General features: G+C 47.5%; 1 protein-coding gene across 4 annotated transcripts in view; it reads left to right on the top strand.

The window, feature by feature from the left end:
• Window positions 1-11,914: 11,914 nt before the first annotated feature.
• Window positions 11,915-24,158, top strand: part of TRPM2 (transient receptor potential cation channel subfamily M member 2) — a 61,968-nt gene continuing 49,724 nt past the window's right edge. For 3 of the 4 annotated variants that reach the window (XR_010590150.1, XR_010590151.1, XM_005303670.4), the window contains exons 1-3: window positions 11,941-12,160; window positions 22,543-22,791; window positions 23,880-23,965. Coding sequence is in view for 2 of the 4 variants with exons in the window: in XM_005303670.4 (XP_005303727.2) it covers window positions 22,627-22,791; window positions 23,880-23,965 (251 nt within the window). In the remaining 2 variants the exon portion in view is untranslated. Of the gene's footprint in view, window positions 12,161-22,542; window positions 22,792-23,879; window positions 23,966-24,158 lie in introns of all 4 variants that reach the window. The other variant, XM_005303671.4, reaches the window with a different exon arrangement.

The following is a 24,158-nucleotide window of genomic DNA, read 5'->3' as shown; positions in this document are numbered from 1 at the left end:
AAAAATAATTACACTTAGATTTTCCTTTCCCTGAGCTGTAATGACTTATCAAAACAATCTTACTGATGTTCACGTAGGGTCTGGTCCAAAGTTAATTAAAGTCAGTGGAAAAACTCCCACAGGTATCAGTGCGGTTTGGATCAAAGCTGCGGTGTTTCTGTTGTAGCTATTTTCTACATTTGGGGAGCGTGTTGACAACATGAGCCAACAAGTTCCTAGTTGTTCCTATTTGCTGCTAGTTTTTATTTCAGGAACACATCAGGACTTCGCTTCCCTGGGGTGAAGGAGACCTGTAGGCTAGTTTAGGACTGGGTTGCCTCTTGTCAGAGAGCGAGACTATCAGATTTTGGTGGGGGAGTTTGGGCTGAGCACTCTCAAACTCGGTGGTTCCCTTTAGATTAGGTTTGATGGTTTTAATGAGCACCCTTGTAAGTAGGATGACCAGATAGCAAGTGTGAAAAATCAGGACAGGGGGTGGGGAGCAATAGGAGCCCGTATTAAAAAAAGTCCCAAATATCGGGACTGTCCCTATAAAATCGGGACATCTGGTCACCCTACTTGTAAGCCCTGCCCAGCTTGTTAATTGCACTGTTCTTCTGTTACTGGTAATCTTATAAAATATTTATATGATGCAGTATACCAGAACTTCAGTCAGAGATGACTCCCATGCCATCCGTGAGCAGACAGAACAGAGTGGTGCCAGGGAAAGGGCCTTTAAATGGAAGAATGCGAGAGAGCATTGTGGAGGACAGAGCCCATTCTAAGCATATTGAAATCTTTCAAGAAATTAAATCCTAGCCTGTAGCTCTCAGCCACTCAGAAGAATGGAAAAACATAGAAAAGAATGAAAGTTTTCTATACTGCGGGAAAGTAGGACAGAATCTACAAGTGGACAGGGTCTCTCTCTGATACTGGTTTCAGAGTGGTAGCAGTATTAGTCTGTATCAGCAAAAAGCACCTTAGAGACTAACAAATTTATTTGAGCATAAGCTTTCGTGGGCTAAAACCCACTTCATAGGATGCATGCAGTGGAAAATACAGTAGTAAGATATATATACACAGAGGACATGAAAAAATGGATGTTGCCATACTAACTATAACGAGAGTAATCAGTTAAGGTGGACTATTATCAGCAGGAGAAAAAAGACACAAACTTTTGTAGTGATAATCAGGATGGCCCATTTCCAACAGTTGACAAGAAGATGTGAGTAACAGCAGGGGGGAAAAACAATTAGCATGGAGAAATAGGTTTTACTTTGTGTAATGACTCATCCGCTCCCAGTCTTTATTCAAGCTTAATTTAATGGTGTCCAGTTTGCAAATTAATTCCAATTCTGCAGTTTCCCATTGGAGTCATTCGATTACAGACCTCAAAGTTGCAATACTCCAACAAAAAAATGTCAAAAACAGACTCTCACAAAAGCCACAGATTCCCATGAAACAGGAAGGATGAAGGCATAGATCTCTACAGGATTCCCCCAGAGGGCCCCAGGGTAGGAGAGCAATTGCTTCAAACTCGCCATTGCTAGGAAGGATTGGACACACATAGCACAGAGCTCTCCTCTCACTCTACTCTGAACTTATGTGTCCTCACACCTCTCTCCAGGCTTCATTTGAATTAGTTTAATGACACAGGAATATGAACGGCCACACTGGGTCAGACCTATGGTCCATCTAGTCCAGTATCCTGTCTTCTGACGACAGTCAGTGCCAGGTGCTTCAGAAGGAATGAACAGAATAGGGCAATTATTGAGTGATCCATCCCCGCCATCCAGTCCCAGCTTCTGGCATTTGGAAGTTCAGGGACACCCAGAGCATGGGGTTTCATCCCTTGACAATCTTAGCTGACAGCCATTGATGGATCTATCCACCATGAACTTATCTACTTCTTTTTTTAACCCAGTTATACTTTTGGCCATCACAACATCCCCTGGCAACAAGATGCAAAGGTTAATTGTCGCATTGTATGAAAAATATTTCCTTTTGTTTTTATTAAACCTGCTGCCTATTAATTTCATTGGGTGACCCCTGGTTCTTTATTGTCGGAAAAGGTAAATAACACTTTTTTCTACACCATTCATGATTTTATAGATCTCTATCATATCCCTCTTGATCATCTCTTTTCTAAGATCAACAGCCCTAATCTTTTTAGTCTCTCCTTGTATGGAAACCATGCCATACCCTTGATCATGTTTGTTGCCCTTCTCTGAACCTTTTCCAGTTCCACTATTTCCTTTTTGAGATGGGGCAATGAGACCCGTAAGAAGTATTCCAGGTGTGGGCGTATCATGGATTTATATAGTGGTATTATGATATTTTCTGTCTTATTATCTATCACTTTCCTAAAATTCCTAACATTCCGTTTTTTTGACTGCCGCTGTGCATTGAGCTGAAGCATGGTGACACCAAGATCTCTTTCTTGAGTGGTAACAGCTAATTTAAACCCCATCATTTTGTATGTATTATTTTGTGAGATCCCTTTGTAATGCTTCACGGTCAGCTTTGGATTTAACTATCTTGAATAATTTTGTATCATCTGCAAACTTTGTCACTTCACGGTTCACCTGCTTTTCCAGGTCCCAGTTCATATTTTTGGAGGACCCCACTGTTTACCTCTCTCCATTGTGAAAACTGACCATTTATTCCTGCCCTTTGTTTCCTATATTTTAATCCATTACTGATCCATGAGAATCCAACTACTCTGTATTGTCTGAAGCACCCTTGTCCACATGCTTGTTGACACCCTGAAAGAAATTGAATAGATTGGTGAGGCATGACTTCCTTTTATAAAAGCTGTGCTGACCCTTCCCCAACAACATGTGCATCTACATGTCTGATAATTCTGTTATTTTCTATAATTTCAGCCAGGTACTGAAGTTAGGGTCACTGGCCTATAATTGCCAGGATCACCTCTAGAGCCCTTTTTAAAAATCAATGTTACATTAGCTGTCCTCCAGTAACCTGGTACAGAGTCTAGTTTCAGTAATAGGTTACAAACAACACATAGTAGTTTTGCAATTTCATATCTGAGTTCCTTCAGAACTCTTGGGTGAATACCATCTGGTCCTGGTGACTTATTACTGTTTAATTTATCAATTTATTCTAAAACCTCCTGTATTGGCACATCAATGTAGGAGAAGACTGATGCAAAGAATTAATTTAGTTTCTCTGCTATGGCCTTACCTTCTCTGAGTGCTCCTTTAGCACCTTTGTTGTCTAGTGCCCCCACTGCCTGTTTGGCAGACTTCCTGCTTCTGATGGACTTTAAAAATTCTTACCGTTAGTTTTTGCATCTTTAGCAAGTTGCTTCTTAAATTCTTACTTGGCCTGCCTTATTATACTTTAACACTTAACCTGCCAGAGTTTGTGCTCCTTGCTATTAGCCTCACTAGGTTTTGACTTCCAGTATCTTTCTGATAAGGATTATTATTGATATTATTGTTTTATTAAGTCAGGGGTCTCACATTTCATAGCTTGTGTAGCCCATTGCACATACCAGGGGCTCCTTGCATCCCTCCATTCCCCCCACCCTCTCTGCAACTCTCCCCAACCTTCCTCTTGCCTGGGGGTCTAGGGTTGGCAACTTTCTAATTTCTGAAAACTGGACACTGCAGCAGGAATGCTGGAACCTCCCCCTGCCCTGCCTCTTACCTGGAGGCCCCACCCCCTGCTCTCTCTTCTCCACCCCTCCCCTGACACTCGCTGCTCTCCCCTCTCCTCCTTCTTCATTGCCTCCACCTCTCTCCCACCACCAGCTGGCCTCCCTCTGCTCTGGGGCTGGGACGGTAACTGCAGCCGCTGACATGGAACCTGCCTGCCCATGAGATGGTAGGAGGCGGTCCCAGCAGAGCAGGGACAGGGGTGGGTTGATGACCCACATCTCCTCCTATCCTCCCCTCCCCCCCCATGCACAGTAACTGGACTTTTGGTGTCTGGTTAATACATCTGACTGGACACTGGACAGGTTCCCATTTGACTGGACTTTCTGGTCAAAAACTGGACACCTGGCAACCCTAGTCTGTGTGTCTCCTCATTCTCTCCTCCCCCCCCCCTCATACTGAGGTCCTGCATTCTCCCTCCCTGCCTAGGCCAGGGGCTGTGTGCACAGCTCCATTCCCCACCTTGCTCTCCCACCATCTTCTTTCCACCTGGGTGATAAATCATTCAGAGTATTAATGTAATAAATGCTATTGGGAGGATGAAACTCTACTGGGAATAGTGTTATGCTGGAAGGTGTCAATTGCTGCCATTAGTTTATCTATAGACAATTGCACAGGTATTTGCAGCTGTGGCTATGCTAATCAGATGGCAGGGACCATTTCCCCCCCTTTTGTTTTTCCGATTTCCCCACAAATCAGTTGGGTTCTGCCCAGTTATGTCTACAACATTCTCTGAAATTTTGGCATTGATTGGATGTGGTGTTCCAAAGTTACCACGTTATAGACAGACGTCCAGATAGAGAAATGCCATCAAGTTGGGAGTAAGGCCTTCACCAGATCAGCCAGAGAGGTGCATAGAACCATGATAACAATAAACTCTCAGTTCTTATGCTTCATGAGAGCTAAGAACAGAACCCAATATTCCCAATGCAGTTGCACCAGAACCGTTTACAGCCGAAGCTAATGTTTATTGGACTCGGTGGAAAGACTCCACATAGAAGAACTATTTCTCCCCTGCTCTGTGATGTGATGCTTCTCCACAAACGCAGCCCTTAACTATTGGCTGTACATACTGTATTGCCAACACATGGCTGTTTTGTTGTCCACTGCCACCCATCGGTCTCCTTTGGCAGTACTGGCTCAGCTTTCTCTCTTGCAGTGAGTCGCTGTGTTTCGGAGTTTGCAGGTGTCCAAGAATTGCTCTGCATTATGTCTCTGTTCTCTCTGGTCGGGAGGAGGAATGGGCAGGCTGGGGAGGGGCTATGATGCCAGGGCCAGCGTAGAGACAAAGGTGGCTCTAACTTCCAAGGGAACCTCCAGGCTTGGGCCCAGGCCTTGGTAGGGCGGCAGGCGAAAAACCTCACCCATGGACAAAACAATCCATTGCTAGTGTAGATTGTCAACACCTCCCGCCAGAGTAGGGGAGCAGCTGTCCTAAGGAACTGCTGGGATCCCCTGCCTAAGGACCACATCTGTGCTGATCTAGCTGATCTCCTTGCCCTGCGGCTCCCTGTGCTGGCGTACTGTCATAGGCTGCAGTATCGTGGGATAGGGAGGGAGGCAGTACACTTGATAGGTCTGAACCACACCCTGGCACCCCAAGCCCTAACCCTGCTCTGCCCCAAATGCCCCTGAAAGGAGGCAGACTCTGAAACCTGCCAGGAAGGGCAGCTATCGGGAGGGGGGGGGGGACGGGCTCTGATAGGCCAAGGGAAACAAGTTCTGGAGTCACAGATGCAGCTATGACCCTCTCTCAACAACTCTTTCCCAGAACCTACCAACATCCCCCCCATTCCAGTGTGGGCCATAAACCACTTGCTTGCACCAGTGCCCCAGCCTTGTACTGTCCCTGGCTAATGACTGCTCCAGCACCAGCTGGGTCTGACATGAGCAGGATGTCAGGATGCTGAGTACCCTGCACCTGCAGCTCGGCACTAGCTCTCACAAAAGCTGGGTCATTACACAAATTGAATCTATTTCCCCATGTTAAGTATCCTCACACCTTTTTGTCAACTGTCTGAAATGGGCCATCTTGATTATCACCACACAAGTTTTTTTTCTCCTGCTGATAATAGCTCATCTTAATTAATTAGCCTCTTAGAGTTGGTATGGCAACTTCCACCTTGTCATGTTCTCTGTATGTATATATATCTTCTTACTATATGTTCCATTCTATGCATCTGAAGAAGTGAGCTGTAACCCATGAAAGCTTATGCTCAAATAAATTTGTTAGTCTCTAAGGTGCCACAAGGACTCCTGTTCTTTTTGTGAATACAGACTAACACGGCTGCTACTCTGAAACCTGACAAAAGCCACAGATTCACATGAAACAGGAAGGGTGAAGGCATAGATCTCTGCAGGATTCCCCCAGAGGGCCCCAGCATAGGAGAGCAATTGCTTCCAACTCCCCTCTGCTAGGAAGGATTGGACACACTTATGAGCAGTTCAGTGTTCCCTGCTAATGATGACGGAACTGCTGCGAACAAAATTCTGTTAATTGTGTTGGATGCAGCTGATGGCTATAAAAAAACCAGCATGGACGCTTTGTGGGAGAAGATCAGGCTAGCAGGACCAGCACGGTGTCTTCTCCACGCCCATGCGTACAGCCTCGCTGACAGGCAGGAAGGAAATCCATGTCTGCAATTACAAAGGTGACAAAGGAGAGGTGTAGTAACAACACCATCGTCAGCTGGAGTGCCAGGGGCATGCTGGAGAGGACCCTGAAGGCCGCCGTCCACTCGCTGTATGTGGAAACCCGGAAGTGTAAACCGGACCAGGGTAAAGCCTGCTTGACCAGCAAGTGGGATGCCAGCAACCACTTCCTCGCCAGGGGCAGCTTCACCCATTTCGCCAACTGGCGGTTCATCCACCGTGCTCGGCTCAACTGTGTCCTGCTCAACAGAGCCGTCCGCCACGGGAGCTGAGACAAGCATTGCAGGAAGTGCAGCTACTCCAACGAGACCCTGCCCTCATCCTGTGCAGCTGCAAGCCCCACTCCAGAGCCTGGCAGTTGTGCCACAACACCATCCAGAACTGCCTGGTGAAAGCCATTGCACCGCACCTGGGGGAGGTGTGCCATCCCCGGTACCGACAGCCAGCTACGATCTGACATCGTCGTCACCGATGAGGCCCAGAAAAAGATCATCCTCGTCAATGTCACGTTCTCCTTTGAGAACAGAACCCCGGCATTTTGCGAAGCCTGAGCTCGTAAGCTGGAAAATTACGCCCCCCTGGCCAACACCCTGAGAGCGAAGGGCTACGAGGTGCAGATGGACGCCCTGATAGTCGGAGCCCTGGGTGCCTGGGACCCCTGCAATGAGCGTGTGCTGCGGACCTGCGGGATCGGTCGACGCTACACACGGCTCATGCGGTGCCTCATGGTCTCAGATACCATCCAATGGTCCAGGGACATCTATACCGAACACATCACCGGCCACCGACAGTACCAGGAGTTGTGAACCGGAGCGACATCATGCATTGACTACGAGAAAGGAACCAAGAGACTTTATCTGTTGGACCACATGAACTGAAACCATAAACTCACTGAATGTTAAATCTCACCAAATGAGGGTCAATCCATTCTCATCACCGTATCCACTCATTATACTCCACACCTGAACATAGCCATTATATGAACAACATACCCTCATAGCTCAATGTCTGTACTTTGACCCATTAATCTTTTACCCCCAATCGGGGATATTGCAAATTATGTATTATTCCTTACACCATCCAATCTTAACCCGAATTTTGCACCCCTTGATAATCTGTATGTTATTCCCTGATAACCAGAAACTTCTACGCTTAAACTCTGTACCGTTCATCGGTCAGCAGCACTGAATGTCTTTTAGAGCTAACCTAGGATGACCGTGGGAATCTCTGCTTTCTGTTTCCTAGCTCCAGCCCTGAGAGTCTGAACAGAAAAGAGATCAACAATTTTCTTTCTTTCTTTCTTTCTTTCTTTCTTTCTTTCTTTCTTTCTTTCTTTCTTTCTTTCTGAATTCAAGCTGATGGGATGAGCCCTTTTGCACACAGAACTGGACACGTTCCATTGTCTACAGCCAAGCTCTAAGATATAACCGCATTTGCTCCAATCCCTCAGACAAAGACAAGCACCTACAAGATCTCTATCAAGCATTCTTAAAACTACAATACCCACCTGCTGAAGTGAAAAAACAGATTGACAGAGCCAAATGAGTACCCAGAAGTCACCTCCTACAAGACAGGCCCAACAAAGAAAATAACAGAACACCACTAGCTGTCACCTTCAGCCCCCAACTAAAACCTCTCCAGCGCATCATCAAAGATCTACAACCTATCCTGAAAGATGATCCTTTACTCTCACAGATCTTGGGAGACAAACCTGTCCTCGCTTAGAGACAACCCCCCAACCTAAAGCAAATACTCACCAGCAACCACACATCACTGAACAAAAACACTGACCCAGGAACCTATCCTTGTAACAAAGCCCGATGCCAACTCTGTCCACATATCTATTCAAGTGACATCATCATAGGACCTAATCACATCAGCCATACTATCAGGGGTTCATTCACCTGCACATCTACCAATGTGATATATGCCATCATGTGCCAGCAATACCCCTCTGCCATGTACATTGGCCAAACCAGACAGTCTCTACGCAAAAGAATTAATGGACACAAATCTGACATCAGGAATCATAATACTCAAAAACCAGAGGGAGAACACTTTAACCTGTCTGGTTATTCAATGACAGACCTGCGGATGGCTATTTTACAACAGAAAAACTTCAAAAACAGACTCCAAGGAGAGACTGCTGAGCTGGAATTGATATGCAAACTAGATACAATCAATTTAGGATTGAATAAGGACTGGGAATGGCTGAGCCATTACAAACATTTACTCTATCTCCCCTTGTAAGTATTCTCACACTTCTTATCAAACTGTCTGTACTGGGCTATCTTGAGTATCACCTCAAAAGTTTTTTTTCTCTTACTTAATTGGCCTCTCAGAGTTGGTAAGACAACTCCCACCTGTTCATGCTCTCTGTATGTGTGTATATATATCTCCTCAATATATGTTCCATTCTATATGCGTCCGAAGAAGTGGGCTGTAGCCCACAAAAACTTATGCTCTAATAAATTTGTTAGTCTCTAAGGTGCCACAAGTACTCCTGTTCTTTTTGCGGATACAGACTAACACGGCTGCTACTCTGAAACCTGTCCTTTTGCACACAGCCCCTTCCTGGGTGTGAAGGGGCAATTAACAAAGTATTTGTACTGTATTGTGATGTCCCACAATGGCCCATATAGTTTTGATAACCATCCTGATGAGCAGGAGATAATCCCTCCTGACAGGTTCATAGTTCCAGACCAAACATTTGTTACAGTTGCAAAGCAAAAACGTAACTATTACCTTATAGCAGATGATAAAGATATTATAAGTGAGATTAATGCATGCAGCAACTTACAAGCATTTCATAAAGGCTAACCCCATTGTTATAAGTCCAATACCTATCTTAGTCATACTGCAGAGGTGAGCTGGTCTGGTTTCCAGCAATGAATTTGTCAGTGCTCAGCTGAGGCCTAAAGCCTTGGCAAGAGCTGGCCCCTGGTTTGCCAGCATCACACATGGGAGTACTGGGGGGTTAGGGAGGGGAGAGGTGAGAAAGGAATAGGTTGGGCTGCTACACTATGCATGGGAGGGTGGGGAAGAAGGGACAGCAGGCTCTGAGCTGTGGGGCTCTTTACATTCTGGGGGCTCCACTCCCTCCTCCCTGTTCCCTACTGCAGAACGTGCACTGGCCCAGCTCCAGGATCTACCTACTGCCCATGTGTTAATGCGCTCCCCCCGCCCCCACACCCTGCGTGGGAGAGAAGTGCTATTGTACCCGCGGTACCTAGGTGCAGAGGGCCTGATCCTCCACTGAAGGCTTTTCCCCAGCAGAAATGTAAATGAATTGCTTCATGGTAATTAAATCCCAGAGCAAGGTCATGTGATCCTACGCTCTGTAACTAGAGATGTTTCTCTTCCCAGCTCTGTTCTGTAGGGACACATGATCTTTCACCAGACACCTTTGCTAGGGTTGCCAGATGTCCGTTTTTTGACTGGAAAGCCCGGTCGAAAAGGGACCCTGGCAGCTCTGGTCAGCACCGCCGACTGGGCCATTAAAAGTGTGGTTGGCGGTGCTGCGGATCTAAGGCAGGCTAGTCTCTACCTGTCCTGGCACTGTGCTGCGCCCCCAACGTGGGGAGCAGGCCCGGCTCCTAGGTGGGGGGGGCCACAGGGCTCCGCACGCTGTCCCTGCCCTGACCATGGGCTCCGCACTCTCACTGGCCAGGAACCATGGCCAATGGGAGCTGGGGGGGAGGGGGGATGGATCATCCGGTTGAGAGCACTGCATGGAGCGTCCTGGCCCCCCCGCCTAGGAGCCAGACCTGCCAGCTGCTTCTGGGGCGCAGCGCGGTGCCAGGTCAGGCAGGGAGCCTGCCTTAGACCCGCAGCACCGCCAACCAGGAGCTGCCCAAGGTAAGCCTGCACCTCAACCATGAGCCCCGACTCCCTGCTCCAGCCCTAAGGCCCCCCAAATCTGGAGCCCCCTCCTGCAACCCAAGCCCCTCATCCCTGGCCCCACACCAGAGCCGCAACCCTAGTCCAGAGCCCTCACCCCCCCATCCCAAACCCCAGCCCAGAGCTCCCCCACACCCTGAACCCCTCAGCCTCACCCCCCAGCCTGGAGCCCCCTCCTGCTCCCCAAACCCCTCATCCCCAGCCCCATCCCAGAGCCCTCACCACCAGCCCACACCCCCTCATGCACCTCAACCCCCTGCCTCAACCCACAGCTCCCTCCCGCACTCCGAATCCCTCGGCCCCACCCCCCAGACTGGAGTCCCCTCCTGCACCTCAAACCCCTCATCCCCAACCCCACCCCAGAGCCTGCACCCCCAGCCAGAGCCCTTACCTCCTCCCGCACCCCAATTCCCTGCCTCAACCTGGAGGCCCCTCCTGCACCCTGAACCCCTCATTTCTGGCCCCATTCTGGAGTCTGCACCCCCAGTTAGAGCTCTCACCCCCTCCCACACCCCAACCCTCTGCTCCAGCCCAGTGAAAATGAGTGAGGGGGTGGGGGAGAGCGAGCCACTGAGAGAGGGGCAATGTAGTAAGCAGGGCCTTGACCTCGGGGAAGGGGCAGGGCAGGGGATGGGGCCTCAGGAATGGGCAGGGTAGGGGGTGGGATCTTAGGAAGGGGTGGGGCTAGGGTGTTCATTTTTTTGCAATTAGGAAGTTGGCAACCCTAAGCTTTGCCTTGCATATTAGGAAGCTACAACGATCTCTGGAAAAAAATTCATCTGCCCCTTTTGAAAATAAGGAGTACGACTCTGCGATGGGAGTGCTGAGAGCTCCCAGTGTGGCACGTGGAGCTGTAATATAGGGGCAGCTAGTGCCTGGCTAGTATTCCCTGCCTTTTTCTCAGGGCAGGAGCTCAGTCCAGAGACCCATCTGGCTGCTACACGGGTGCCGTTTGCTGGCTCAGCTTTGCTTTATAGCATGGTCATGACAGGGAGGAAATCAGAAAGGAAACTAAATGGAATTTTTGTTAATTCGGGAGAGAACCCAAAAGATTAACCTAGTGTAGAACACAGTGTAGACACCTCATTTAGAGCACAACTGCATAATAGGAGAGAGAATGTATGTTTAATGGGACTTTATTGCCATGAACTGTAATTTAAGAGTAGAGTGTTTACTGCATATAATGCTAAGTATAGTGAGATTGGTTATCAAGTATCAGGGGGTAGCCGTGTTAGTCTGTATCTACAAAAACAACAAGGAGTCTGGTGGCACCTTAAAGACTAACAGATTTATTTGGGCATAAGCTTTCGTGAGTAAAAACCTCATCCGAAGAAGTGAGGTTTTTACTCACGAAAGCTTATGCCCAAATAAATCTGTTAGTCTTTAAGATGCCACCAGACTCCTTGTTGTTTTTGAGATTGGTTATGTACTCAGGAATTGCTAAGCAGCGGATATGCTATTCTTTTCAGCTCGTATTCTTGCAAATGGGGCCCTTGTACATAACAAAGCAGCCACTGATTAAGAGTTGTAAAGCGTGGTTCAGATTTTGGAGTATCATTTGCATTGTTAAGCTGAAGCTACTCGGGAGAAAGAAAGTGCCTTGTCAGGCTGTGGAATAGAAAGGGTTCCTCTGCAGTTTACAAAGGGTGTGTGACTCATCATGGTCTAGCAAACTCTGGATTTGTCCTTCTGCCTAAAGCTCCGTAGCAGGTCTAGGGACTGCTTCTGCAGTCTGATTTGCTGGAAGGCTGCCAGCAGCAACCCCGTCTCCTCCTCCTAACTGCAGTCAGTCAGTTCAGAGATGCCTCAGCTGATTCTTCTCTCATCACCTGGGTCTCAACTAGTCAAATGACCTGCCTGGAGGGTGAGCGGAAGGGACATTCCCCATGCCTGGCACCGAACGTCTGAGCAGGAGATGCAGGAGGAGGATGCACAGCAGGTGCAGGCAGGTACATTGTTTGGCATGTACAGTTTCTGTGTCGGGTCTTAGCAGATTTTCAGGAACTTCGGCCAGGGCCTAGAAGCTGCAAAGCCTGGGAATTGCTGTGCCAGACAATGTCAATAGCACCCAGTGCCCTGCAGAAGGACAGAATCTGACAGAAATGCCCCTGAGGGCTGTCCAAAATTGCTCAGGAATCATGCTACCTGCAACTATTCTGTAGGTCAAGGCTGCAAGAACCCTTTAATCCACTCAAAACCTCTTTGGGGTCCTCACATGCCATGTGCATGTATGCATGTGACACGTGAGAGCTCCTGTGTACATGTGCTCCCTGTAAGATAGGCTGTGTGCATGTCCACCTCGGAAGATGTGCCTGTGCTTTCTTTTTGTAGGTTTGCCCATTGGAGGGCCCTGTGTGAATGCCCTTCAGTGAGCACTGTGCCTGCTAGGCACTGCTGGCTAGCTTAGGGTGTGCCACAGGCCTGAGTTTTATCCTGGCCTCTCTTTTCAGACCCACAATTTTGTAGGAGCAACCAATGATGGGCACATTTGATGACATAATTTAGCCCTCCGCGTAACACGTTGCTAGGCTTGTAAAGGGTAGCATTGATGCCCACAAATAATTGCAAGCACAGAAGGAAGGCCAGGCTGGCAAAATCTGGCCCCTCAAGTCAATGGGACTGGTGCATCCCAGTTCCCTAGGGGCTTTTGTAAGCCTGCCCTGCATGGTGATCTCCTCACCATGGTGACCTGGGCATTTCCATACTGTATGCATTGTTACCATGGCCCTTCCTGCTGCTGCCTCCAGCCTATTCCTAGAACACCACTGCGCCTCATTTCACAAGGCCGCTGTGCCCATAACCCACGAGTCTCGGAACATTCTGTACAAAGGGAGCCTACGGTGATGTTGGGGTTACTATGCCTGCCTGAGCCAGAGTTCTTCCATGTTTAAACTCTGTTCTTCCATGTTTAACTCTGATCGACCTTAACAACCAAGGACAGGTATTGGAATGTGTAAATAGCTAGTTAGCAATTACAACCTTGCTCATTTCAGGTACCAAACAATAATGATGAGGTTTGCATGTTTCTAGCTGAGGAAGGGGTAATAAACTAAGGGTAAACAGGACCAAATAACTGTTTAGAGAGAAGTTACTAACAAACTAGATTTATAGCCCTAGAATGATTTAGTTGCTTAAATGTATAAACATGCCTTTGGTAGAAAGGGGAGGGGGAGTGGGGGGTGATAGAGAGGGGGAGAGAGGGGGGGCTTAGTTGTAAAGTGTATAAAGAAGAGAGAAACTGTTTTTGCTGGTGTGCTCGATTTGAGACTTGCCTGTCTCCTTGCACCACTTTGAGATCTCAAATAAACTTTGATTGTTTCTCCACCCCGGTATGTTTATTGGCGTGAAGCACTCCGGGCACCGAACCTCACTGTTGCTATCCTCGGGCCCCTGTGCCGGCAACAGTGAGCTACGGAGAGGGGAGTGGTCCCAGGGTGAGATGGGGCAAGAGGCAGCTACTCCAAGAGAGCTCCAAGGGCCAGAGCCTCAACCCAGGAAGGAGCAGAGAGCAGGTGGAGGACGGAGAAGCACAGTGAGCAGGTGGAAGTCATTATTGTGCCCAGAGCGGGCTGGGCTCTGGGGGCAGAGACAGACTTGGGAGCCCTCTGAAGGCATGGAGGGTGTTTTTGCCTGGAGCTGGGTAACGGGTGATATAGTGGGGAGTCACTGAAAACAGACTGAGTGAACAGCAGGGTGAGCTGGTCCCTTTATTCAGTGGGAACCAGTGTTCCCTCTAATTTTTCCCACCCATGTGCGGAATGAATTTTGTTATGTGCACCAGTACGGAGGTGATGTGTGACCGAGGGGTTCGGAGTGTAGGAGGGGGCTCATGGCTGGGGCAAAGGGTTGATGTGCGGAGGGGGTGAGGGCTCTGGGGTGGGGCAGGGATGAGGGGCTCAGGGCTGGGGCAGAGGGTTGGGGTGAGGTCTCCGGCTGGGGGTGAGGGCTCTGGGGTGGGGCCAGGGATGAGGGGTTTGGGGCACAGGCTGCCCCAGGGCTACAGTGGGGACTCCCCCCAGCCCTCTCTCCCTGCAGCAGCACCTGGGACCATGGGATAGGCACCTCTCCCCCGGCCGCAACAGGTCCGGGCCGGGTTAGGGCCATGGGATAGGTGCCTCTCCCCCAGCCATGGCAGGTCCGGGGCTGGGGGAGAGACATCTCTCCCCGCTGCAGCCTGAGTGCCTGCGTGGCACTTAATAGGCTGTTGCGCGGCTGTGCAGCTTAGAGGGAACTTAGGTGGGAACAGCCCAGTCTGGAGGCTGCCTTGGGGCTCTTGACATTATACTGAGCAGTGCCCTACTTGCAGTGTAATGGGGTTCCCTGGCTGACTAGGGACCTCCCTGCAACGGTTCGTGTTCCTCCCCCATTGTACTGTACCAGCCATATCCTCAGCTGCTTGATTCTCCAGCCTAGTCACCCAGGCTCTGGCAGCTGTGAACACTCTCACAGCCCCTGGCTGGCAGCTCAGCACTCCCACCCTCCACCCCCATGGCTACATTAACCCTCACCCTCACTTGGCAATTCAGTGAACAGCACAAGGAAGAGGGACCCAGGTCAGGGTCCAGGCTGGCAGCTGTTGTGCCCTACACATGCTGGGAAATGGCTTAATATGAAAGGTATTCCACTCCCACTGTGCTTACAACTCACTTGCTCCTGCATGGGGCCATCACCGCTGCTAAGCTAAGCTGAGGAACACATGGTTCCCAGCCAGGGTAAAAGGGAAGTGGCCAAGGGTCAGAAGGCTACATGGCCACAGCTAACCCTTATCAGGCCAGAGCCTGGCCCTACCCACATCAGCACATGCTGGCTGTAGCACTTTAAATGATGGTGATCCTTCCCCGTGGATGGGATTACTGAATACAGTCCCCACGCTAGCCAGAACTCGGCTGGAACAGCTAACTGAGGGTTCTGCCGTGAGATCAAGCACAGGTGGGGAGCTCCCACAGGTAAGCAGCTAGCCCAGCTGCACAGAGCGAGTCCTAGGAGAGCAGAATCTTCCTTGCAGCCAGCGGGCTCCTGATCCGTAAGCAAATACCTCACAAATACCAGCTCAAATTGCTGGACATTACACCAGTAACAAACAGGCACCCAGCAAACCAGGCAAAGGGGAACTTGGATCTTTTATTGGCCCAGGTCATACAAGGCTGTAGAACTAGAGTGCAAGTCCTGGAGCAGTGGATAGGAGATGGGGGAGATGGATACAAATGGCTTTAGAAACTGATTCTTGTCATATAGAGTCTTTTGCAAGGAATTGGTATGGCTGTTGTGGATAAACCTGCCTGGAGAGCAAACAGGTCTCTCCTAGTGCGGGTGGACTATGCCACTGGGGCCCCTAAAGCAGTGACCCACTTCTCCACCCAGTTCAAGCAGAGCCCTGATTACTTGCAGGGAATCTTCAGCAGAGGGAGTTTTCCTTGGGAGGTTTTATCTGTCCCGGAGACCAAATTTATGTCAGCCCTGCTCCCCTGGGTAGTGGGAAATTGTGAAGCTAGTGTGGCTGGGGTACTTTGTGTGACATGCAGGGATGGTAGCAGATGGATCTGTGCTGAGCCTGATGAAGTGGAGGACATGGAAATGAGACACCTTTTTAAAGAGTCAGGGACAATCCTGGACCTTTTGTGAGTTACTATACTCCTTTCAGCACCATGCTACCCCTCTTTCCAACATCTATACAAGCAGACACCAGAGAGGGTGAGAGGGGATTGCCTTCTGCTGTTTGATGGAGGCATTGAGCAAAATACAATATTAACTAACTGTGATTTTGTTCAGCCATCTCTAATGCATGTTGAGGATTTCTTTGATGTAGGCCAAGGCCCTCTTTAGCCAAGATACTGTTTCCCTCCCCTAAAATGTCCCTGCCTCATTCCATGCAGCAGGTGGCTAGTACTCTGGGAATGAGGCAGCTTCTCAATATTTCTCTCTCTCCACTCATCATTCAGTGTGTAACCCTCAGGCCTTATTTACTGCAAACCATCCCAAATAGCCACTAAATACAAAATTATCATAAGAACATAAGAACATAAGAAAGGCCGTACCGGGTCAGACCAAAGGTCCATCTAGCCCAGTATCCTGTCTACCGACAGTGGCTAATGCCAGGTGCCCCAGAGGGAGTGAACCTAACAGGCAATGATCAAGTGATCTCTCTCCTGCCATCCATCTCCACCCTCTGACAGACAGAGGCTAGGGACACCATTCCTTACCCGTCCTGGCTAATAGCCATTAATGGACTTAACAACCATGAATTTATCCAGTTCTCTTTTAAACTCTGTTATAGTCCTAGCCTTCACAACCTCCTCAGGTAAGGAGTCCCACAAGTTGACTGTGCGCTGCGTGAAGAAGAACTTCCTTGTATTTGTTTTAAACCTGCTGCCTATTAATTTCATTTGATGACCCCTAGTTCTTGTATTATGGGAATAAGCAAATAACTTTTCCTTATCCATTTTCTCCACATCACTCATGATTTTATATACCTCTATCATATCCCCCTTAGTCTCCTCTTTTCCAAGCTGAAGAGTCCTAGCCTCTTTAATCTCTCCTCATATGGGACCTGTTCCAAACCCTTAATCATTTTAGTTGCCCTTTTCTGAACCTTTTCTAGTGCCACTATATCTTTTTTGAGATGAGGAGACCACATCTGTATGCAGTATTCGAGATGAGGGTGTACCATCGATTTATATAAGGGCAATAATATATTCTCAGTCTTATTCTCTATCCCCTTTTTAATGATTCCTAACATCCTGTTTGCTTTTTTGACCGCCTCTGCACACTGCGTGGACATTTTCAGAGAACTATCCACGATGATGCCAAGATCTTTTTCCTGACTTCTTGTAGCTAAATTAGCCCCCATCATATTGTATGTGTAGTTGGGGTTATTTTTTCCAATGTGCATTACTTTACATTTATCCACATTAAATTTCATTTGCCATTTTGTTGCCCAATCAGTTAGTTTTGTGAGATTTTTTTGAAGTTCTTCACAGTCTGCTTTGGACTTAACTATCTTTAGCAGTTTAGTATCATCTGCAAACTTTGCCACCTCACTGTTTACCCCTTTCTCCAGATCATTTATGAATAAGTTGAATAGGATCGGTCCGAGGACTGACCCTTGGGGAACACCACTAGTTACCCCTCTCCATTCTGAGAATTTACCATTAATTCCTACCCTTTGTTCCCTGTCTTTTAACCAGTTCTCAATCCATGAAAGGATCTTCCCTTTTATCCCATGGCAGCTTAATTTACATAAGAGCCTTTGGTGAGGGACCTTGTCAAAGGCTTTCTGGAAATCTAAGTACACTATGTCCACGGGATCCCCCTTGTCCACATGTTTGTTGACCCCTTCAAAGAATTCTAATAGATTAGTAAGACACGATTTCCCTTTACAGAAACCATGTTGACTATTGCTCAACAGTTCGTTTTTCTATGTGTCGGACAATTTTATTCTTAACTATTGTTTCGACTAATTTGCCTGGTACCGACGTTAGACTTTAATTGCTGGGATCACCTCTAGAGCCCTTTTTAAATATTGGCGTTACATTAGCTAAATTCCAGTCATTGGGTACAGAAGCCGATTTAAAGGACAGGTTACAAACCTTAGTTAACAGTTCCGCAACTTCACATTTGAGTTCTTTCAGAACTCTTGGGTGAATGCCAGCTGGTCCCAGTGACTTGTTAATGTTAAGTTTATCAATTAATTCCAAAACCTCCTCTCGTGACACTTCAATCCATGACAGTTCCTCAGATTCGTCACCTACAAAAGCCAGCTCAGGTTTGGGAATCTCCCTAACATCCTCAGCCGTGAAGACTGAAGCAAAGAATCCATTTAGTTTCTCCGCAATGACTTTATCGTCTTTAAGCACACCTTTTGTATCTCGATCATCAAGGGGCCCCACTGGTTGTTTAGCAGGCTTCCTGCTTCTGATGTACTTAAAAACCATTTTGTTATTACCTTTGGAGTTTTTGGCTAGCCGTTCTTCAAACTCCTCTTTGGCTTTTCTTATTACATTCTTGCACTTAATTTGGCAGCGTTTATGCTTCTTTCTATTTGCCTCACTAGGATTTGACTTCCACTTTTTAAAGGAAGTCTTTTTATCTCTCACTGCTTCTTTAACATGGTTGTTAAGCCACGGTGGCTCTTTTTTAGTTCTTTTACTGTGTTTCTTAATTTGGGGTATACTTTGAAGTTGTGCCTCTATTATGGTGTCTTTAAAAAAATTCTGGGCCTGCTTATTACTACAGTACCTGAGTGCCTCATTCCCAAATATTAGTGACTTTGTCTTTTCTACTGTGAGATAGCAGTTTTTGAAAATTTTACCTGTGGCTTGAGACACCCATCAGTGAGGACCCCAAAAGACAGTGTACATTTTTTCCTGCTTTTGATCTTGACAGTCCCATTGGACACTTGGGGATAATAATATGCAGCTAAGTGACTTAGGAGCCTATGTTCCATTTTCTAAAGAACGCTAGGCACACAGGGCTCAGATGCTCAAAGGCACTTAGGTATCTAACTCCCATTGACATCCATGGGAGCAATGGGAATTAGGTACCTAAAAGCCTTTGAGGATCTGGGCTGCAGAAGCCCAAGTCTGTAAATTGCTAAATTATTTCAATGGTTTTGAAAATTTTATCTCAAGTGGATTTTTCATAGGGGCCGAGCACCCACAGAACCCGTTGACTTCAGTCTCACGTGTGGAGCTCAGCCCTTAAATGATGTATCTCAAGTTAAACACGCAGAAAATGAGAAGTACAGAACTGGTGGCTACCCGTGGAAACATTTGGTGTGATGATCTAACCAACATCTGCATGTAGGAGAGCAAAGGCCAGAACCTAGGTTTCCTTAGTTACAGTCAGCTGCCTTAACCACATGCCCATTCTTGTTCCTCCTGTAGTTTTCTGCCTCATTCCTGACACACTTTCCAACTTTTGCAGTGAAAAAGCAAGGGGTTCTACTGACAGTAGCTTCATTTACCGCTTAACTCCAATGCATTCAGGGAGCACCATCCAGCCTGTGCACTGAATGAGGCAGAGGTTTGTGTGTGTGGGGGGGGGGAATAGTGTGTGATCATTAAATTAAAGACAGCATCATAATGCCCGAGAGAGCTGAACTAAGGTTGCATGATTTTTTCTTCATTTTGGTGTTTCCTAACTTTTCAGTGCTTGACTTTGCAAGCTGATTAAAATAATGTTAATCTAGTTTATTGTATGTAATTTTCCAGGTTATTTTAAAAGAAACATACACAATCTATCCATTTCAACAGTGAGAAAACCACCAGGCATCAACAGGGCTATCAGTCCATGGTCTTCAGCCCCATAGCACAGCCCTCCACCACTTGAGCTAAGGGCTAACTCCATTTGCTACCAGTGGTAGAAGGGTGTGAGCTCTTCTGTGGACCAGCCACTAGAGAAGGGGATGTAAGGCCTTGGCTACACTTACCGGCAAGTTCGACGGCTGGAAATCGAACTTCTGGGTTCGACTTATCGCGTCTAGTCTGGACGCGATAAGTCGAACCCGGAAGTGCTCGCCGTCGACTGCGGTACTCCAGCTCGCCGAGAGGAGTACCGCGGAGTCGACGGGGGAGCCTGCCTGCCGAGTGTGGACCAAGGTAAGTTTCAACTAATTCGAAATAAGGTACTTCGAACTTCAGCTACGTTATTCACGTAGCTGAAGTTGCGTACCTTAGTTCGAATTAGGGGGGGTAGTGTAGACCAAGCCTAAGACATATATGCCTAGATCCTAAATACCTTTTCAAATCTGGGCTATAGAAACTGTGGGCAACGTATGCAGGAGTAGCCCCATTTCACAGGCACATAGCCAAGTACATAGAGGTGGCACCTTTTCCTTCCTTCTTCCGCCTGAGAAGCTGTGGGGCTAAGCAGCTGAGAACTGGGGGTAAAATAGTGGAAACCTGGATTCTATTCCCAGCTGTGACAGAAATGACTGAACTCTTCCAAAAGAAAATTCAGCCTGAGGCAGAGACCAAGCATAGACAATTGCAGCCTGAACAACTGGCAAAGCAATTCAACCTGGGGTTATAATTAGAAATGTTAGTCAGATCAGGTGTCAAGTTCTGGGTCAGGAGGCAAGGTCCAAATCAAGCCAAAGCCAGGAGTAGGAATGGTAATAGTAGCTACAGGAGATCCACGCTGCTACCTAGAGACTTCCTGGAATATCCCTGGGGTTTAATATATGGCAGGGAGCCAATCAGGAGCTATGAGGTTGCTGCCTGTCTGTCCCCTTGAGGCGGGACTTTCCAGGGGCTGTGTCTACAGCTGGTTGTGGGTAGTGGAGCTGGAGCCAGAGCTGATTATAGCTGTTGCTGGGTGGTAGCATGGTGCTGTTTGCTGCCTAGCCGCTCTGCAGGGCTAGGTTTAAGATCCACTGGGCTTTACATAGACTCAAGGAACTCAATATGTTTCACTTAACTAAGAGAAGGTTGTGGGGTGACTTGCTCACAGTCTGCAAGTACCTCCATGAGGAACAGAAATCAGAAGCGTTTGAGTCTAGAGACAAAGTTGTATCCAAGGGCTGGAAGCTAGGTAAATTTAGGCTAGAAAAAAGGTGTACATTTGTAACAGTGAAGGTAAGTAACCATTAGCACAATTTCCCCACAGCTGTGATAGATGCTCCATCACTGGCCATTTTAAAATCAAGATTGGATGGTGGTTTGTTTTTCTAGAAGATCTGCTCTGGTTCAAACAGGAGTAAATTCAGGGCAGTCCTATGGCTTGTGTTACACAGGAGGTCAGACTAGATGATCACAGTGGTCCCTTCTGGTCTGAAATCTATGGAAAGTGCCAGAGAGGATCATAATGAGCAAAAGAGGACAGGAACTTATTTTTACAAAAATATTTCATGTGAAACATGGCATTTGCAGCACAGTTACACTAGCTAGTGCCATACTGGGGCATTGGTCCCATATTGTGCCACCTACTGAATTAGCAATAGCATCTGGTAGCATCTCGGGGACCTTAATGAGGGAGACAAAAAAATTAGCACATCTAAGAAAACAACTGTACATCAAGACTGCAACATGTGATCCTATCCCTTTGCCGGAAAACTGGCTTATTTGCTCATGACCCAGACAGACTGTGATGTGGAGGCTGAATCATTCTGCCAGGTGTATGAATAAATAATAACCATAACACTTTGCCTTTTTATAGCACATTCCAGCTGAAGATCTTAAAGTGCTCCACAGACATGAATGAAATTAGCCTCATGGCACTGAGGGCGCAGTTGTGGCTTTAGACCACACCTACAGGTGGAGTCTGTCAGTCCAGCAGGGCTCCCAGAGGCAGTGTGCCTACACCTTGCCCCGGGGATCTGGGAGTCAGGGTGAACTTGGAGGGTGCTACACCCTTTGAAAGGAGGGAGCATGCACTCTGGCTGCCTGACATTCTAAAGACAGGACAAGTAACATACTAGCCGGGTGTGGTGCAGGGGTAGCTGAGGGTTTGGTCTGTATGCGCAGAGCGAGCTGGATGAAGGTGGATAGCTGGTGGGTAGCCGGAAGGTGCTTGACCCAACCCAGCAGGATGAATAGGGAAGACACATGGGATTTCTAATCCATAGAGAGAGGGTGGATCGGATAGATTGGGTATTTTCCCATTTGGTGGAATCATGGCTTGGGGTGGGCAAGGTATCATTTCTGGGCTGTGTGTGGGATATGTGATGTGGAGAATGGTCTGTGGTTGTGTCTCTGGGTCATATGCCATGGGTGATAGATAAAAAATTAACAACTCAGCTGTTGATGATATAGATATGAGCCCACAACTAGGCATACATATTGATATGAACACATACATGTAGATGCAGTGTATGTTACTGTTTAGCTTTGATTTTTTAATTAAAATCTTCCCTATCTCATAATTTAATTGGTTTAATTTGCAGCAAGGGAGATTTAGGTTAGATATTAGAAAGAACTTTCTAATTATAAGAATAGTTAAACACTGGACCAAGTTACCTAGAGAGGTTGTGGAATCCCCCTCAATGGAGGTTTTAAAGAACAGGTTGGACAAACACCTCTCAGGGATGGTCTAAGTTTACTTGGTCAGTGGTTGGGCTAGATGACCACTCGAGGTCCTGTCCAGCCCTACATTTCTATGATTCTCTGATCATTCATTCGGGGCCTGTTGTAGGAAAACAATAGATGAATTTAGAAGTCTGTGCTGTGTGACATGCATAGCTGGTCTAGTTCACATCTGAAACAAATCCCAAAGCATGCTGGGATTGGAGGGAGAGGATTCATGGTGAGGGATGTTCTCCTAGCAGCAAGCCCCAGCTCGAGTGTCCTCGTGTTTCTGATGCATGTTTAGTATTTTCTGTTTCATTGCATTTCAGTACTTCTCGGCATAACAAACTCGAGAGGCTCCGTTGAGGGTGACAAGAGACCTGCCCGTAGCTGGGAGTGGCAGGCAAACCAGAATGCTACCGCCAGAGCTGAATGGAGTCTGCCCTGATGAGGGAGACAGCTACGTTGTGCATTCCAAGATCTGCGACCTCAAAATGGTTCCCAACCTCAGACGCAGCAATAGTGGCTTCTGTAAAAGCAAGAGGAAGGCTCACTTTGCCACTGGCAATAATGAAAAGGCAAGTTTAGACAACGCTAAGGTTAGGGGGAGGCCAGCAAATACACTGACCATGTATAAGAGTCAGGGGCATAACCAGGAGATGCTCCGAGCCCAGGGGTGGGTTGGTGGGAGTAGGCTAAAAGGGGCTCTCAGTCCAGGAACAGAGTATCATTTGGAAGAGGTAGTAGTTAGGGTCATTACCTGCTTTTCTCCAATAGCCAGGGAGACAGACAAAGTGCCCTGGGAGATGTGGACACATGGAGGAGAGCCATTCTGCCGATCCCATTCACACAAGGTGAAAACAAACCCACTAACAGCATCACTCCCAGTCCCAGTGCTGTTCTGATGTTTCTGGAGTGAGAGAGGGCAGGGCATTCACATACCTTAACCCTTGTTTGCAGGGACCAGTGGCTCACCTTTGAGCCCCTCTGGCCAACCCCCAGCTCAGGTGATGCCCCATCCCTCTGCCCACCTTAATAATAATAATAATATATGGAGATATCCTATCTCCGGAAGGGGTCCTGAAAGGTCATTGAGTCCAGCCCCCTACCTTCACTTGCAGGACCAAGTACTGATTTTGCCCCAGATCCCTAAGTGGCCCCCTCAAGGATTGAACTCACAACCCTGGGTTTAGTAGGCCCATGTTCAAACCACTGAGCTATCTCTCCTCCCTAGCCCTAAGGAGAGGGGATTCCTTAAAAGAGCCACAACTCCTTTCTTCCTGCTTGACTAGACAAAGCCCCCACCAATTTAACATGAAATAACTCAAGTTAACTGGCAACAAATTCAAAGTGTGAATAAGCTGTTAGACTCAGCCCTCACTGCTCCTTCATGTCTCACCATTCTCAGTTTTGGGCACATGTTTGTCTGTCTGATACACAGTGTGCTGGCAGAGTCCTCACTCTATCTGTCTAACTGAAAGTGTCAAATTCCCCTTGGGTTTCTTGCTGTTATAACCTTTGTTTCTCTATGTACTGGCTGAGAGCCCTTGCACGCTGAATCTGTGATGTGCCCCTTTTTCTGTGGATCTTGTAGGAACCTATGTAATCTGGTCTTTGTCTGAAACCACTTAGGCCTGCTGTTCCCCTTATTCTGTCCACCCTATAGGAGAATCTCAGCTCGTGGATTCCTGAAAACATCAAGAAGAAGGAATGTGTGTACTTTGTTGAAAGTTCCCAAATGTCAGATACTGGGTAAGTCAAATGCACTGATGTTTTCCCCCTTCCATCTGCTTCTTGCTTTACACCCACATTGCAGGAAAGTAGAGTCAACATCCAATGTTAAGCCCATTTCTGCTACGAGGAGAGGAGTGCAATGATGGTCTTGGAGCTGCACAAAGAGAATACAGAGAAAGATTTCCTGGAGAAGAAATGTTGCGTTTCTTCA

Source organism: Chrysemys picta, chromosome 9 (genome assembly GCF_011386835.1).
Source record: "Chrysemys picta bellii isolate R12L10 chromosome 9, ASM1138683v2, whole genome shotgun sequence".
NCBI lineage: Eukaryota > Metazoa > Chordata > Testudines > Emydidae > Chrysemys > Chrysemys picta.
This window is presented reverse-complemented; position numbering and strand designations above follow the sequence as displayed.